The 18,885-nt window shown below is 34.2% G+C and overlaps 1 protein-coding gene across 3 annotated transcripts in view; it reads left to right on the plus strand.

The window, feature by feature from the left end:
• LOC143052842 (uncharacterized) overlaps positions 1–17,835 on the plus strand; it is a 66,123-nt gene extending 48,288 nt beyond the window's left edge. For all 3 annotated transcript variants that reach the window (XM_076225949.1, XM_076225948.1, XM_076225951.1), the window contains exons 2-6: positions 4,241–6,675; positions 7,062–7,281; positions 7,722–7,902; positions 12,216–12,343; positions 16,695–17,835. In XM_076225949.1, coding sequence (XP_076082064.1) covers positions 4,243–6,675; positions 7,062–7,281; positions 7,722–7,902; positions 12,216–12,343; positions 16,695–16,969 — 3,237 coding nt within the window. In that variant the 5' untranslated portion in view covers positions 4,241–4,242 and the 3' untranslated portion in view covers positions 16,970–17,835. The remainder of the gene's footprint in view (positions 1–4,240; positions 6,676–7,061; positions 7,282–7,721; positions 7,903–12,215; positions 12,344–16,694) is intronic.
• Positions 17,836–18,885: the final 1,050 nt, after the last annotated feature.

Below are 18,885 nucleotides of genomic sequence, written 5' to 3' on the forward strand. Positions count from 1 at the left end.
TTAATAATGTGAGCATTTGCCTATCCAGTTTCAAAGACAGGCCGTAACGGGTCTTACTAACAGAAAGTTAACCATCCCAAAACTTAAATAAACAATACAAGACCATGCTTGCATAATTAAATGCATGCATATTAGGGTCCCATTAAAACAAGAAATGAAACAAAACGAAACGTAACGAAACGAATTAATAACCGAAACAAAACAAAACACATTGAAATAAAATAAGAATTTGAGTAATACACTAAAAGAGAAATAACTTTATTAGCCTCATATACCATATATATATACGAACCCATAAATACATTGACACTCACCATAGGCACTTGTCTCAGAATTTTCAAGCTATTATATGTATATCTTTTTCACCAAGAGTTTTTGGAAATCGTTTTTATATATCATATCTCATAACTATATATAGGGTCTATATTTTTGACTGAAATAGTTTAGGTACATCGCAAAATACGCATATAAAAAAAAGAAGAGGTGGTATGCTTCCCAATGAGAAAACTCTCCACAAGGGACCAAAAATGACACAGAAATTAACAACTATATGTCACCGTACGGCCTTTTACAATGAGCAAAGCTCATACCGCATAGTCAGTTGTAAAAGGCCCCGAAATGACAAATGTAAAACAATGCAAACAAGAAAACTAAGGGCCTAATTAATGTATAATAAATGAACGAAAAATAAATATGTTTGTTTTATGTGTTACATATTTGTTTTTCGTTCATTTTTTATATAAATAAGGTCGTTAGTTTTCTCGTTTGAAATGTTTTATATTGTCATATCGGGGCCTTCTATAGCTGAGTATGCGGTATGGAATTTGCTCATTGTTGAAGGCCGGACGGTGATCTATAGTTGTTAATTGTGGAGAGTTGTCTCATTGGCAATTATACCACCTCTTATTTTCTATATGTAACACAACAACAAACGACAACCACTGAATTACAGGCTCTTGACTTGGGACAGGCACATACATACATAATGTGGCGGGGTTAAACATGTTAGCCGGATCCCAACCCTCCCTTAACCTAGGACAGTGGTGTAACAGTACAAGTTCTACATAAGACATGTTTGTTTACTGTAAAAATTGACTAATTGACGAATTTGTGAAATTGCTTCACTCACATATTGCCATACAGATTTCTTACCCGTATCATATATTCCAATTCCTATGTGAATGCACCTATAATAGTGAAATATCCTGATCACATCAAATATTGGAAGTAACTTTCCGGGCTTCTTTATCATGCATATCGAGTGAACAGTCATTCAAACAAGCTTTGAAACACACAAATCATACTTACTCCTTCCGCCGGGTTGCCTGCCACCTCTTGATCCGCCATTTTGTAATCAGTTAACACGTGATAACTAACAATCCGAGATCTCGATTAAATAATCCGAGATAACGATATAATAATCCGAGATCTCAATATAACAGTTTCGTTTTCTCGAGATAACGATATATTAAAGTTTCGTTTTCTCGAGATAACGATATAATAATCCGAGATCTCGATATAACAGTTTCGTTTTCTCGAGATAACGATATATTTTTTATCGAGATCTCGATATATTAAACCGAGATAACGATTTAATAATCTGAGATCTCGATATAACAGTTTCGTTTTCTCGAGATAACGATATATTAAAGTTTCGTTTTCTCGAGATAACGATATAATAATCCGAGATCTCGATATAACAGTTTCGTTTTCTCGAGATAACGATATATTTTTTATCGAGATCTCGATATATTAAACCGAGATAACGATTTAATAATCCGAGATCTCGATATAACAGTTTCGTTTTCTCGAGATAACGATATATTAAAGTTTCGTTTTCTCGAGATAACGATATAATAATCCGAGATCTCGATATAACAGTTTCGTTTTCTCGAGATAACGATATATTTTTTTATCGAGATCTCGATATATTAAACCGAGATAACGATTTAATAATCCGAGATCTCGATATAACAGTTTCGTTTTATCGAGATAACGATATATTTTTTATCGAGATCTCGATATAACAATTTCGTTTTCTCGAGATAACGATATATTTTTTATCGAGATCTCGGTAAAACGGTAATGTTTTATCGTGATCTCGAATTAAAAAAAATATTTTCTAATGTTTTGTGTGTCCCCTTACGGCTTCCGTACTACGTACGACACAATATCAACAGTTTAAACGTAAGGAAATCACAATCTAGCACCATATTTGAACGACTCATATATAATACAAAATACATATCTTTATTGTCGTAAACCAAAGTATAGTGGAACAGAGATATTTACGAATAAATAAGCATCCATAGTATATTTTTTTAATACAAATGTAAAGAAGAGACATACATAAGTTACCTAGGAGATTCTAGGTATGTTATAAAATTCTTATAAACTTGTATAAATAGATAGGTTGTTGCTATTCATTATACCTTGGAATTTTAAAATAATGCCATCTACCAATTTCGATAAGACTTTTGTCTGTTCAAAGTTCTAAATCTACAAAATGAAGCAACATTTTTTTCATCAAAAATATCAACGAAAATTCGAAATTTATACTATTTTTGAATAATTTATACTTTAGAGATTTTTAGATTTCTGTAAAGTAGCATACCATAGATGTCTGAACTTGTCATATTATCTTAATTTAACACTTTCATACAACCAGTTTTTACTTATTAGTGTTCCATATATTTAATAGTCCACAATTATCAACCACATATTTTAAATTCTTACACCAATCTGTATTTCCATTAACACTACCAATAGCAAGATTGTAAAGAATAATTGTATGAGGCAACTTTATCAACGAATAAAAACGCTGTTCAGAGAAGAGTCGACCTCTTTAAATGTCTCGTAATATCTTTTCTTTAAACCAAAACAGTTACGTTTTTATATAAAAAAGAAGATGTGGTATGATTGCCAATGAGACAACTATCCACAAAAGACCTAAATGACACAAACATTAACAAGTATAGGTCACCGTACGGCCTTCAACAATGAGCAAAGCCCATACCGCATATAGTCAGCTATAAAAGGCTCCGATAAGACAATGTAAAACAATTCAAGCGAGAAAACTAACGGCCTGATTCATGTAAAAAAAATGAACGAAAAACAAATATGTAACACATAAACAAACGACAACCACTGCATTACAGGCTCCTGACTTGGGACAGGCACATACATTAATAATGTGGCGGGTCTTCATGTTTAGCATCTATTAACTTTTAACTGTAAAAACATGTTATTTTAATAAATGAAATGGAATAACATAACTATTTTCCACCCACAAACTTGAAAATTATTAAATTCAATTGTTGATTAATTTTGGTAGTTAACTGGATATTCGAAAAAAATAGACCAATACCCGTATTTCGAAAGCTTAAATTACAATAGCATAAACGAAATCGTACACATTAAACAACTGTCATTTCTACAAAACTTTTGAATTTTTGAAATACTAAGGCTTTTCTACCTCAAGTATAGATTATCTCAGCTTTGGCAAAACGTTTAGTACTTATAATCCATAATGCTATTCAACTTCGTACTTTATTTGGCCTTTTTAACAGTAATGGATTCGAGTGGCAATAATGAGTCTTTTATAGACGAAACTCGCGTCTGGCGTATATAGTAAATTTAATCCTGCTATCTATAATGAGTTTATTTTTCTACACTTTCACGATATCTTCTTGATGGTTAATTAGGTTACCTCTGATATTCCATATGATTTATTAAATTTTAGATTTGGTACCTTTGGTTAACAACTTTTCGTGTGTTTCTCTGTCCTACATGTTTTCCCATTTATTTGTATTGCAGTCCTGTCATGTAATGTTGTCATTTTAATGCTATATTTAACGTTGCAATAAAAGCTGTAGGTTTGGCATGCCACAAAACCAGTTTCAACCAACCATTTTTTTCTCTTAAAAATATCCTGTACCAAGTCAGGAAAATGGACCTTGTTATATTATAGCTTGTTTCTGGGTTTTTCATTTCAATGTTGTGTTTCTGTTTTGTCGTAGTTCTCCTTTTATATTTGATGTGTTTCTTTCAGTTTTAGTTTGTAACCCGGATTTGATTAATTTTTCCTCAATCGATTTATGAATTTAGAACAGCGGTGTACTACTGTTGCCTTTATTAGCCTTTGTTCCTCACTTATTACCAGCATTTCGACATGTTAGTCTGTTGAATTATTATATTATGATGTTCATGATCTCATTCAAAAATTTCGTTAATTTTACAGAGATGACGAGACTATGGTTTATAGTGACAGTACTTGTCTTTGTTTTGAATCATGGAATGGCTACGCAGCCGAGTATACAAAATTCTGATATGAGAGTTTTTTGCCTGATGTTTGCATTACCGGGACGAAAAAATGGTCCCGATATTAACGGGTTCAAGAATCTATTCGATGCCCAACTCGAAAAAGTAGGCAAGAATATCTTCGGAAACATTCCGCACAATAAAAGAATGGAAGAGGCCGGAAATATATGCACATTCATGGACAGTTCGTCCCAAAAATGTGCTTACCACAGGATAACAACCATTGGAAACCACGTGATTGGTGATCTAAGAAGACTAGAAAGAAACATTGGAACCGGATTCAAAGATTCGTGGTACATGTATACAGTGCTTCTGTCCACGTGGTACATGGACCGAGTTTTTCTTAATCTTAATTGTGGCCCAGTGGATGTTAACTCGCCTCGTCCGACAGCACAGTGGGAGTATGTAGCTAAATGGAGTAAGCAGTTACTCTCCCAGGGAAATTTCTGCACTTGGTCAAAACCGTTGGACAAAACAGTGGCACATAATCTACGTCAAGAAGTGAAGAAGATTTGCGACTTTAGAGAAACAGAACCTATTTGTAGACTAGAACCGGTGCTGGACTTAGTAGATTCAATGACAAATCTTTGCAATACTGTTCCCCAAACCGAATGGCGAACGAGTTCATCAAACTTTAAGTTCTTTAAAAGTGCAGCGTATATCAATTTCTATAGTATGAGGGTTAAAATGCCGACACATATTATTAACCTGTATGACACCAGCACAGCAGAGGAAACTGTCAAAACAGGAATACTTAGCATCTTTTTTCAACTGTATGACGATTTTAAAGCCAACGACCTAACGCTAGCTGTCAAACTGTTAAAGATACTTCCCAAAAGTCAGTATTTACCGTGTGATTACAATGCACCATTTCCATCATTCAAATGGTTGATTTGCTCATGCGCTAAGGTGTTTAACGAACTCCGTTTGTTCCTTCAAACCTATGGGACCGGTAACGCTGATGGTTTACCTCGCAAATTTTTGGTTTCAGATATTGACTTTCGGGATTATATAAAGAATTTAAAAGTTACTCAAATAAAAGAGCTGGCAGAGAAGAATGCAGTCAGTTTACAAGTCGTTGCTCTGGATATAAAGAATGATGTACAACACCGATTTCAACAACTTGGATCATACTTCAAGAAAGTGGCCTCCTACCAGAAAGCTAAGCTAGATGCTGACGTTGGCTATCTTAAAGGTAGAATTGCAGACTATCAAAAACGATTTGTCAAATATGTAGATGAACTCAAGGTAAAGCTAAAAAAGTTACTAGTTATTTACATTGGTAGTGCCTTGGAAGATTTACTTCAAGCCGTTTTAAAGATGGCTTTACGAATGGCAATGGCTGCAAATCCATTTAAATGGCTGACTGGTAGTGGCAATTCAGATAATATTTTGGAGTCTGCAACAGAGATCGCGGATGCATCTAGACGTTTAACTCATGCCATTGGAAGTGCAGTCAATTTTCATAAGCTTGTTGATTACAGCATTGAAATAGCAAAGAAACTGGCAAAAAATGAGAAGATGATAAAGAATGTTGGCAAGATCATGGATAATGCTGCGAAAATTGTAAATTCGTCTGGAAATGGGTATGAAATAATGCAGTCCAATTTTTTGAGAGACTATACTGCCTATTCCCCCCAAGTTACAAAAGATGATCTAGCCAAATTAGGTTTGTATTGGGAAGAATTTATCAGCGAAATATGCGAGGGCATTGCTTCCACAAGTAGTATAGCTGCAAATGCAATACGAGGAATTACTGGTGCAACTGGCAGGTGTCGTGAGGCAAAAATTACCGCCGCACAATTGGTAGCAACACAAGAGGAAGTATATGACCTCCAGTTTAACCTCATGGAAACAATGGCAAATTTAATGCGAAGCATAACACAAATACAAAGCTCTAAACTTCTCGGCGCAGGTCCAAAGGCTCAGCATCCAAGTGGTTTATCCATTGACACTATTAAAACATTAGTAGCGGTTTCATCGATGTCGTACAATATTCTACAGACAACTAATGTTCAAATGCTGTGTAACATTTTGGAATATAAGCGGGGACGAAAGCCACAGTTGTGTAACGGATTGGCTACAGATATTGACAAGTTATTAGCATCTAGAGACAGCGAATGTCACGCTGAATTGAAATTTATAACAGTGTCAACACAAAGGACAAACAAAACTGGTGACTATTCTTGGTTAGACCTTTCTAGGTTATTCCGTGGTGAGACTGTTCCCTTCCAAGTACCAGACGTAAACTGGTGGATGCAGCATGGTCAACTTTTACCATCACAAAGAAGTCATAGCTTTTATCTGGCTGGGTTTGAAATATATATGCCGATTGTTAGCGAAGACGCCCGTCCGGTAAATATTGTATTTGTTTTATAGTAAATTTAATAATGTTTTGTTTTATCAGTGTGAAAAACTGCAATCAAATAATTTCTGAAAAAAAACTTTTGTTTACTTCATTTATGTGTTATAACTTCCACTCGTCTTTTAAAGCTAGACTTTCAAATAGAGATTGTTCGTGGTAAAACAAAAATGTGAAACGTATTAAGCATAGAAGGAAAAACAATATTTCTACTTCCTGTTTCACATTTTGACAGGATATTATATGTCAGATGAATCCAAACGTCCAGTATTATATTAGAATAGTGTCTGAGAAATTTTTTAACTATTTAGAAAGGAATGTGTATCATGGTTTGTTTTGACTATCTTTTCCTACTTTACTTAATTATTTTCTTCGTTAGGTACTTGTGCAAGTCACCCCAACAAACGTCGACAACAAATTGTTTCAAGATGCGAAAACAAACTACATCATTTCACCGCTAAAACAGATGACTGACCTTAAGATATCATACACAGAAGGTCATGGTTCAAGTTGCCGTCAGCAAAGAATACCCAATCCATACCGAGTATGTGGCAGGAAGGAACGATCATCTTTTCCACAGATATGCCATAATTCAATAAGTAATACTAATTTGTATTTGTAGTTTCATTTGCTATTTACAATTACTGTACCGAGATTAAGGAATCACGCAGTTCAGGGTAACCTTATGTTTAGAATCTAATTAAAACACAATCTATCTATTCCTGTAAAACGCCAGAACTTAAATCCTCAAATTAGTACATATATGAAATTTGAAATTTTGCAATAAGATTCATGGTTTCTAGTTATTTGAAGTGTAATCATCATTCCTCATTCCAATTATGTCACTACCGTATCGTCATCGATATACACAATGCCAGTATCAGTAGATAAGTGAATGCCTGCATAACATCTGCATTTATTGCGCGATTTACGATACGTTACATCAACCTTGTGCTCACCTTATGCATGTACAATGCACACTGGTATATTGATAGTTACTTATATCTTAACCTTTTTACAAAAAAAGTATTGTTTACAGGCGATGAAGACAAAAGTATACTGCTACCGTCAATGTACTCAAAGTTTAATTTACGAGTGGAGGGATATGAACAACTTCATCTTGATGAACCAGTCACCGATGTTCCTCTGAAAATTGGAATCAAGTTCTGTTCAGTTGATCCATCTAGACCTCTGCAACGGCGGAAAAGAGAAATTCAAAGGTATGTATAATGCGGAATTCTTCTCTTCGCCGTTGTGGTAATCCAGAGACAGCCCATGCAGGTTCAGTTATTTATTAAACAAATCACTAAACATCAAGTTCGAAGGTGATTTTATGGCTTCTACAACATTTTGAAGTGTTTTGTGAAAAATCTCGACCAGTTAAGTGGTTTCTACTTTAACGTGAGTTCCGATTAAGCCCGGATATTAAGGACTATTGTATAATTTGATGATAATAGACACTTCTAGTATTATACTACGTAATCAATTGGGATCATGACACATACATGTTTAATCGATTCTTTTATTTTAAAATACTTCGATATAAACTAACAATCCATGACAATACAATAAAAGGACCAAAAGGCAAACAACAGTATACAAAACTCAACAAAGAAGACTGAGCAGCACGAACTAGTTGTCTAAGTATCTTACATTAGTACCCGGTTTCAGCACGAACTAGTTGTCTAAGTAACTTACATTAGTACCCGGTTTCCATCTAAAATTATCATTACGTACTACTACACAGCTACTTTTGCATAGTAATATTTATGTACTAAAAATATGTAGTACTGGAAATTTACTTTTAATATTCAGTACTATTGTGTTACTTTAAAATTATTGTAATATTTAGGTACCTGTATTTTACAGTACTTAATTTGTACTTGAAATTTAGGTACTACAGATTTTTGGTTACTACCGTTACATTTTCAAATTTCTTAAAGTTATGATTTTGAAACATGGAATATTGTATTATTTCTGTACCTTAATATTTAGTACAAATCAAGTACTGTAAAATACAAGTACCTAAATATTACAATAATTTAAAAGTAAAGAAATAGTACTAAATATTAAAAGTAAATTTCAAGTACTACATATTTTTAGTACAGAAATAGTACCTATGCAAAAGTAGCTGTGTAGTTTGTTCTAAATTAAAATAAAATATTTTAACCGACTCCTTCGGTCTTCCAGTTGTATTGATTTAAGCGCCAAAGGTGAGTCATGTGAATAACAATTACGTGTCTAACGTACTTAATAGTGAGACTTTTATCAATGATAAGATTCGTATCCGTTCAGGTCTAATCAATGATAAGATTCGTATCCGTTCAGGTCTAATCAATGATAAGATTCGTATCCGTTCAGGTCTAATCAATGATAAGATTCGTATCCGTTCAGGTCTAATCAATGATAAGATTCGTATCCGTTCAGGTCTAATCAATGATAAGATTCGTATCGTTCAGGTCTAATCAATGATAAGATTCGTATCCGTTCAGGTCTAATCAATGATAAGATTCGTATCCGTTCAGGTCTAATCAATGATAAGATTCGTATCCGTTCAGGTCTAATCAATGATAAGATTCGTATCCGTTCAGGTCTAATTTACTGTTTTGTTCATGTCATGATCTTTAACAAGCTTTTTAACCCCTCCAAATTATTTATGTATGTGCCTGTCCCAAGTCAGGAGCCTGTAATTCAGTGGTTGTCGTTTGTTTATGTGTTAAATATTTGTTTTTCGTTCATTTTTTTACATAAATAAGGCCGTTAGTTTTCTCGTTTGAATTGTTTTACATTGTCTTATCGGGGTCTTTTATAGCTGACTATGCGGTATGGGTTTTGCTCATTGTTGAAGGCCGTACTGTGACCTATAGTTGTTAATGTCTGTCATTTTGGTCTTTCGTGGATAATTGTCTCATTGGCAATCATACCACATCTTCTTTTTTATATTTTAGTAAATTATCCGTTGATTCACTTCACCTATTAACAAATGCTTGGGTTTAACTATACTTGATGAAAGTAAATCCGAAAAGTGATTTTTGCGCACGACATTAGTCAAGTAGTCTTCGTTTTGTCTCTCGATGGCCGTGTTCACAATCAACGTCGCGTTCTGTAAACCTGTTTACAATTAGTTTCATGTATGGAACACTGGTTTCACATTAATTTTGTTCTCATCTGTACTTCGTGTTTTAGGGACCGTTCAATATTTATCAGATAGATGGGCCGGTGCAAAATGGGGCGGGGCAAGCACTTTTTTGTGGAAATATTTGGATGGGCGAGAACTTTTTTTAATATATATAGTGGATGGGCTAGAACTTATTTTATTTGAAAAAAATTTGCTTTCAATTTCATCGGTGTGTAGGAGATTCCTTTTGCAGGCACAAAAAACATAAGGGACATGGTCTCAACAATAATTTTCAGTTTAGGCCAAATCCAGATAGTCATCTTTAAATTTTTTTATAACTTTTTCAAATCAACATGGATTTTCATAAAACTCTACAATTATTTCATTTATATATTGATCTTACAGAATACCGGGTTATTTGGTAGTTTGGTGAATTGCTGTCATTCTATGGATTTAATAAATAGGTTAAAAAAAATCTAAAGTTTTCAGTTTTGGCTAAATCCAGATAGTCATCTTTAATTTTTTTCATAACTTTTTCAAATCAACTGGCATTTTCATAAAACTCTACAATTATTTCATTTATATATTAATCTTACAGAATACCAGGTTGTTTGGTAGTTTGGGGAATTGCTGTCATTCTATGGATTTAATAAATAGGTTAAAAAAAAACTAAAGTTTTCAGTTTTGGCTAAATCCAAATAGTCATCTTTAATTTTTTTCATAACTTTCTCAAATCAACTGGCATTTTCATAAAACTCTACAATTATTTCATTTATATATTGATCTTACAGAATACCACGTTGTTTGGTAGTTTGGTGAATTGCTGTCATTCTTATGGATTTAATAAAAAGGTTAAAAAAAGCTTAAATTTTCAGTTTAGGCCAAATCATTGGATAGTCATCTTTAAACTTTTTTTATAACTTTTTCAAATCAATTTAGATCTTCATATAACTCTACAGCTATCTCATTTATATATTAATCTTACAGAATGCCAGGTTGTTTGGTGTTTTACTGTCAAATGTACGGAATTAATTAATAGGTGAAAAGGGTGCATCAAAGTCAAAAATATGTCTGCCTAAATTGCTTAAAAAGACCATAATTTCTTTTTTGAAACGATTAGATAAAGGGACATTGGTAATTGAACTATATTTAACATGCTGTGTTATTAAGACAATAATTAGTAATTCAGCATATGATAATATTTTTACTAGTCCAAGAGTTATTGTCCCTTAGTTTAAATTATTTCCTTTATTTTAAATCAATATTGTATCTGAGGCTGCAAATATAAAATCAAATATATACATGTATATTCATACTGGTTTTAAAAACAATAAAATGTATGGTTCTGATACACACTTAAATATTTATATATAAATGGAATTAACTAGCACATTTTAAATTTTGTATTTACACCAAAGTCTATTCTTTGATTTCAAGACATAAACCTGCAAACTTTCAAATAGAAAAAGAACTTTAATATTTTTTGATTGCTTTAAGCTTTAGAGGGGCAAGGACTTTTTTTTAGATTTTTTTAGATGGGCGAGGACTTTTTTTCAGAATTTAAAAGGATGGGCATTAACTTTTTTAATGAATCAAAATTAAGAATGCACCGGCCCATCCATCTGATAAATATTGAACGGTCCCTTATTACATTCACATCAGTAATTTGCATGTACTATACATTGAAATGAATTAAAAATGTCTTTGTAATTTTTTGTAACAGCAGAAAATTCATATTCTTTTTAAGAAAAGGGTGTGGGGGCCGGAATATAAAATGTTAACATTCCATTTTTTCCTGTCAAAATACGTTTGTTTCAGGAGGGAAGTGATAAAAATCGTCTGATTCCATTGAAAATTAAGGGCGGGGTTTCCTGTATATTATTCAATTAAGATTTTTTTTTGTTATTTTATTCAAGTAACACAAGAAATGGGTTGTCCCACGAAGATGAACGATCGGTTGCTTTAGAAAAGCGTTCTAATGATTATAGAGTTTTTAAGATGTCACAATTACTTTTAATAAAGCAGCGTAAGAATAGAAAAAACAGGATTACGGATATGATTGAATGACTGATTGTCGGTTATTTAACGTCCAGTGGCAAGTATTTCATGCATATTCAGGACGAGAACAAATTAACAATAAATCCAATATGTAGGTCCTGTGCTAGAGTCCGTCAGGTTCGAAGTTCGGGGAAATTTGGACTGCCAGTGGAAAAGTAGATAGGAACATAAGTTTTGCCTTGCAGAAGGCCACCTACGGGCCCGTCAAAGAGTTGTTGCAAGGGCTCTTAACGTTACTCAACAATTACATATACCTATAACTTATTACTCTTTAAAATTACTTATATCTAAAACGTATTACTCATTAATTACTCATACTTATATTTTTTTACTCACCAATTACGTATATACTTGCAGCGTACGCAGACAAAGGTCAAGTGGAGATTTATGCTGTCCTCAGAACAAACAGTATTACTCAGAGGTGACAAAACAATGTGAATCATGTCCTGTTGGATCACTGAGTTACTACAATGGCCTGTTTTGTGGTGAGTATTACAATGTGAATCATATCCTGTTGGATCACAGAGTTACTACAATGGCCTGTTTTGTGGTGAGTATTACAATGTGAATCATATCCTGTTGGATCACAGAGTTACTACAATGGCCTGTTTTGTGGTGAGTATTACAATGTGAATCATGTCCTGTTGGATCACAGAGTTACTACAATGGCCTGTTTTGTGGTGAGTATTACAATGTGAATCATCTCCTGTTGGATCACAGAGTTACTACAATGGCCTGTTTTGTGGTGAGTATTACAATGTGAATCATGTCCTGTTGGATCACAGAGTTACTACAATGGCCTGTTTTGTGGTGAGTATTACAATGTGAATCATGTCCTGTTGGATCACAGAGTTACTACAATGGCCTGTTTTGTGGTGAGTATTACAATGTGAATCATGTCCTGTTGGATCACAGAGTTACTACAATGGCCTGTTTTGTGGTGAGTATTACAATGTGAATCATGTCCTGTTGGATCACAGAGTTACTACAATGGCCTGTTTTGTGGTGAATATTACAATGTGAATCATGTCCTGTTTGATCAGAGTTACTACAATGGCCTGTTTTGTGGTGAGTATTACAATTAGAATCATGTCCTGTTTGATCACAGAGTCACTACAATGGCCTATTTTGTGGTGAGTTTTAAAATGTGAATCATGTCCTGTTGGATCACAGAGTTACTATAATGGCCTGTCTTGTGGTGAGTATTACAATGTGAATCATGTCCAGTTGGATCACAGAGTTACTACAATGGCCTGTTTTGTGGTGAGTATTACAATGTGAATCATGTCCTGTTTGATCACAGAGTTACTACAATGGCCTATTTTGTGGTGAGTTTTAAAATGTGAATCATGTCCTGTTGGATCACAGAGTTACTACAATGGCCTGTTTTGTGGTGAGTATTACAATGTGAATCATGTCCTGTTTGATCACAGAGTTACTACAATGGCCTATTTTGTGGTGAGTTTTAAAATGTGAATCATGTCCTGTTGGATCACAGAGTTACTACAATGGCCTGTTTTGTGGTGAGTATTACAATGTGAATCATGTCCTGTTTGATCACAGAGTTACTACAATGGCCTATTTTGTGGTGAGATTTAAAATGTGAATTATGTCCTTTTGGATCACAGAGTTACTACAATGGCCTGTTTTGCGATGAGTATTACAATGTGAATCATGTCCAGTTGGATCACAGAGTTACTACAATTGCCTGTTTTGTGGTGAGTATTACAATGTGAATCATATCCTGTTGGATCACAGAGTTACTACAATGGCCTGTTTTGTGGTGAGTATTACAATGTGAATCATCTCCTGTTGGATCACAGAGTTACTACAATGGCCTGTTTTGTGGTGAGTATTACAATGTGAATCATCTCCTGTTGGATCACAGAGTTACTACAATGGCCTGTTTTGTGGTGAGTATTACAATGTGAATCATGTCCTGTTGGATCACAGAGTTACTACAATGGCCTGTTTTGTGGTGAGTATTACAATGTGAATCATATCCTGTTGGATCACAGAGTTACTACAATGGCCTGTTTTGTGGTGAGTATTACAATGTGAATCATCTCCTGTTGGATCACAGAGTTACTACAATGGCCTGTTTTGTGGTGAGTATTACAATGTGAATCATCTCCTGTTGGATCACAGAGTTACTACAATGGCCTGTTTTGTGGTGAGTATTACAATGTGAATCATGTCCTGTTGGATCACAGAGTTACTACAATGGCCTGTTTTGTGGTGAGTATTACAATGTGAATCATGTCCTGTTGGATCACAGAGTTACTACAATGGCCTGTTTTGTGGTGAGTATTACAATGTGAATCATGTCCTCTTGGATCACAGAGTTACTACAATGGCCTGTTTTGTGGTGAGTATTACAATGTGAATCATGTCCTCTTGGATCACAGAGTTACTACAATGGCCTGTTTTGTGGTGAGTATTACAATGTGAATCATGTCCTGTTGGATCACAGAGTTACTACAATGGCCTGTTTTGTGGTGAGTATTACAATGTGAATCATGTCCTGTTGGATCACTGAGTTACTACAATGGCCTGTTTTGTGGTGAGTATTACAATGTGAATCATGTCATGTTGGATCACTGAGTTACTACAATGGCCTGTTTTGTGGTGAGTATTACAATGTGAATCATGTCATGTTGGATCACTGAGTTACTACAATGGCCTGTTTTGTGGTGAGTATTACAATGTGAATCATGTCCTGTTGGATCACAGAGTTACTACAATGGCCTGTTTTGTGGTGAGTATTACAATGTGAATCATGTCCTGTTGGATCACAGAGTTACTACAATGTCCTGTTTTGTGGTGAGTATTACAATGTGAATCATGTCCTGTTGGATCATAGAGTTACTACAATGTCCTGTTTTGTGGTGAGTATTACAATGTGAATCATGTCCTGTTGGATCACAGAGTTACTACAATGGCCTGTTTTGTGGTGAGTATTACAATGTGAATCATATCCTGTTGGATCACAGAGTTACTACAATGGCCTGTTTTGTGGTGAATATTACAATGTGAATCATGTCCTGTTGGATCACTGAGTTACTACAATGGCCTGTTTTGTGGTGAGTATTACAATGTGAATCATGTCATGTTGGATCACTGAGTTACTACAATGGCCTGTTTTGTGGTGAGTATTACAATGTGAATCATGTCATGTTGGATCACTGAGTTACTGCAATGGCCTGTTTTGTGGTGAGTATTACAATGTGAATCATGTCCTGTTGGATCATAGAGTTACTACAATGGCCTGTTTTGTGGTGAGTATTACAATGTGAATCATGTCATGTTGGATCACAGAGTTACTACAATGGCTTGTTTAGTGGTGATTATTACAATATGAATCATGTCATGTTGGATCACAGAGCTACTACAATGGCCTGTTTTTAATGAGTATTACAATGTGAATCATGTCCTGTTGGATCACAGAGTTACTATAATGGCCTGTTTTTTGTGAGTATATGTGAATCATGTCCTGTTGGATCACTGAGTTACTACAATGACCTGTTTTGTGGTGAGTTTTAGAAATGTGAGTCATATCCTGTTGGATCACAGAGCTACTACAATGGCCTGTTTTTTAGTGAGTATTACAATGTCAATCATGTTCTGTTGGATCACAGAGTTACTACAATGGCCTGTTTTGTGGTGAATATTACAATGTGAATCATGTCCTGTTTGATCAGAGTTACTACAATGGCCTGTTTTGTGGTGAGTATTACAATTAGAATCATGTCCTGTTTGATCACAGAGTCACTACAATGGCCTATTTTGTGGTGAGTTTTAAAATGTGAATCATGTCCTGTTGGATCACAGAGTTACTATAATGGCCTGTCTTGTGGTGAGTATTACAATGTGAATCATGTCCAGTTGGATCACAGAGTTACTACAATGGCCTGTTTTGTGGTGAGTATTACAATGTGAATCATGTCCTGTTTGATCACAGAGTTACTACAATGGCCTATTTTGTGGTGAGTTTTAAAATGTGAATCATGTCCTGTTGGATCACAGAGTTACTACAATGGCCTGTTTTGTGGTGAGTATTACAATGTGAATCATGTCCTGTTTGATCACAGAGTTACTACAATGGCCTATTTTGTGGTGAGTTTTAAAATGTGAATCATGTCCTGTTGGATCACAGAGTTACTACAATGGCCTGTTTTGTGGTGAGTATTACAATGTGAATCATGTCCTGTTTGATCACAGAGTTACTACAATGGCCTATTTTGTGGTGAGATTTAAAATGTGAATTATGTCCTTTTGGATCACAGAGTTACTACAATGGCCTGTTTTGCGATGAGTATTACAATGTGAATCATGTCCAGTTGGATCACAGAGTTACTACAATTGCCTGTTTTGTGGTGAATATTATTTCCTTTGTTCTTGGTATTATATTATTACGTAACATGTTCTGTAGCATGTCCCCAGTTAAAACTAGGTGAAAGACACTAAAGAGACATTTTGATTTTCTTTTTTGCACTAAATACAACACGTTTGAAGTCCTTGTGCAAATATGCCTTATGAACATTTGAAGGGTATTATTTGATAGTTCAATGGGCCAAAAACGTGATCTTATCATACCTTCTTTTGTGATTCCATCATTTTTTTATCATATAGAACATATTTACCTGCTTATCACATTGTTGAAGTTATAATAAACGAACTCATTCCCATTAAATATTATTTTTAGTGAAAACCGTAAATGGTCGACCAGAATTAGAAACGATGTCGTCATTATAAATACATTCACACTATAAAACAATAGTAGTTTAACTCATGATTACATGCATGAGTGAAATTATTTTCTTTTTTCTTTTTCAGGCAAACTTATCAACATACGTTTCTCTGGTAGCATTACTGAAAACTTCACCTATGATAAGGCGGTCAATCTGTGCAAGCAGAATGGTTCCAATATTGCATCAACACAACTGTTCAATCAAGCGCGTCAACTAGGTCAGACGTCATGTGTTTGCGCATGGTTAGAAGGATCCGGTGTTGATTCGCTTACTTCAAGAAACAACTGTGTAAACAAAACGGCTTGTTCGACTTCAGGAAATATCAAATTCGTTCATTGCACAACCAGTTTTTCCCCTTAAAAGTTCGCATGAATCACGTATATAAATATGTCCTATATATCACAAGGTCTTCTACTCTTTTAATGGACTAGCAAATAAAATTGAAAAAAATGTATTTAAGTACGAATATTGAAACACTTAAAGGTCTAGACGTTGACAAACTTAATCAATGCAATTCAGGAAAATTGTTCCTTTGATTTTTCGCATCTGTTTTTAGTCGAAATGTATAGAAAAATCTTAAAGGTTAAATTCCTCTTAAATTTCTGATTAATAAGTACAGTTTCTTACGTAACTCTTGTTTAATCATAACTGGGAAAAGGTGAGACAAGAAATTTTCTCACAAAGGCAAAATTAAACAAAAAAGATTATTACAAATAATTAAAGAAAGGAGATATTTTTCAACAAATCAACGATAACTTTATGCATTAATAATGAATTGTTAGTCAGTCACAGAACAATTAAGAAGCTTTTTAAAAAGAAAATTATTTCATGCATTGCAGGCATATTTTAATATTTGGAATACATATAGAAAAGAATTGGGTAAAAAATAGATTACAAACCTGAACTCAAATTGTTAAAACATATCTAGATTATGTGGTATAAGAAATACATACAGACTTTATCATACAGCTGACACATTCATACACCATGCAATGATCTGGAAAAGGTTTTCGCTTTGAAGCAATGTAAATAGCTTGGCAATTTTTTATCCATTTTTAGACTGCACTTATAATAATATTTGAAATGTTAATAGTTACCTCTTAAAACAGAATATGTACAATATTAATCTTCGCCTCTGGCAACAGATGATTAAAATGGAAAATGATTAAGGATTTATTGCTAGAACATGATTTCTATTTCTGTAATAAAATATATATCTGCAAAAATGTCTTATATCCTTGTACTGGCTAGATGTATATGATACAAGTGACTCAACTATTCAAAACCTAGAATTGACGACGACTGTATTACCGAATTAGAAATATACATAAATTATGAATTATCAACAGCTATGGTAGTTCGCCAATATTTTTTTACAAATTGTGATGATATCTGGATTAATACCAGTATACGTTTAGACACACGTCATATGATGATATCTGAATGAATAGCAGTATACGTTTGGATATACGACATTGAGACAACAATCGCAAAAGAAACACAATGTAAATAAAAAAAAACAATCGGCAATGTTACCCAAATTAATAATGGAAATGAAAGCTGTCTGTATAAAATTAAGCCGTTAAATGTGTAGTAATATTATCACATCCACTTTCGTGTATAGTTAGTATATTGCGAAAATATCAATAATTACACATATACGAGAGGAAAAAGGGATTTTTCATAGACAAATTGTCACAACCAAGTTATGAGACACTCACCTACCAGAAGTATAAACGGCCGTCAAAACTTCTTACCAAAATCATAAAATAAACATGAGTCTAACGATAGCATAGGGATAGTCAAACTCACAAGTCGTAAACAAACTGACAATGTCATGGCAAAAAACAAAAAGCAACTAAAAGACACAAAGCAGTACACAGAAAACAACATCGAAAAATATGCAACACGAACCACACGAAAACCAGGGTGATCGCAGGTGCTCGGGAAGGGTTGGCATAACCTGCTGCATATGTGATATGTTACTTCCGCCATGTTACTACATTAAATTATATCAACTGGGTCAACATTTTTAATTAATTCTCCATAGGCGACAATGGTAACGTTTTCCTCCATTGCTCAGTCCATATCGTTTACTTGAACATGTAGGATGGCTCATATCGAAGCTGATACATTTATACATGTTTGGTTAAATTTTCGGGGTGGCAAGTGAGATTACTTTTTTCGCAAATTGCTGGACCCCGGAAGATGGTGAAAAATGTCACTCTCCACATGAAATAATCCCAAAATTCTGATCATAAAACTCAATAAAAAAA

The sequence above is a fragment of the Mytilus galloprovincialis genome, chromosome 11 (assembly GCF_965363235.1).
Source record: "Mytilus galloprovincialis chromosome 11, xbMytGall1.hap1.1, whole genome shotgun sequence".
Classification (NCBI taxonomy): domain Eukaryota; kingdom Metazoa; phylum Mollusca; class Bivalvia; order Mytilida; family Mytilidae; genus Mytilus; species Mytilus galloprovincialis.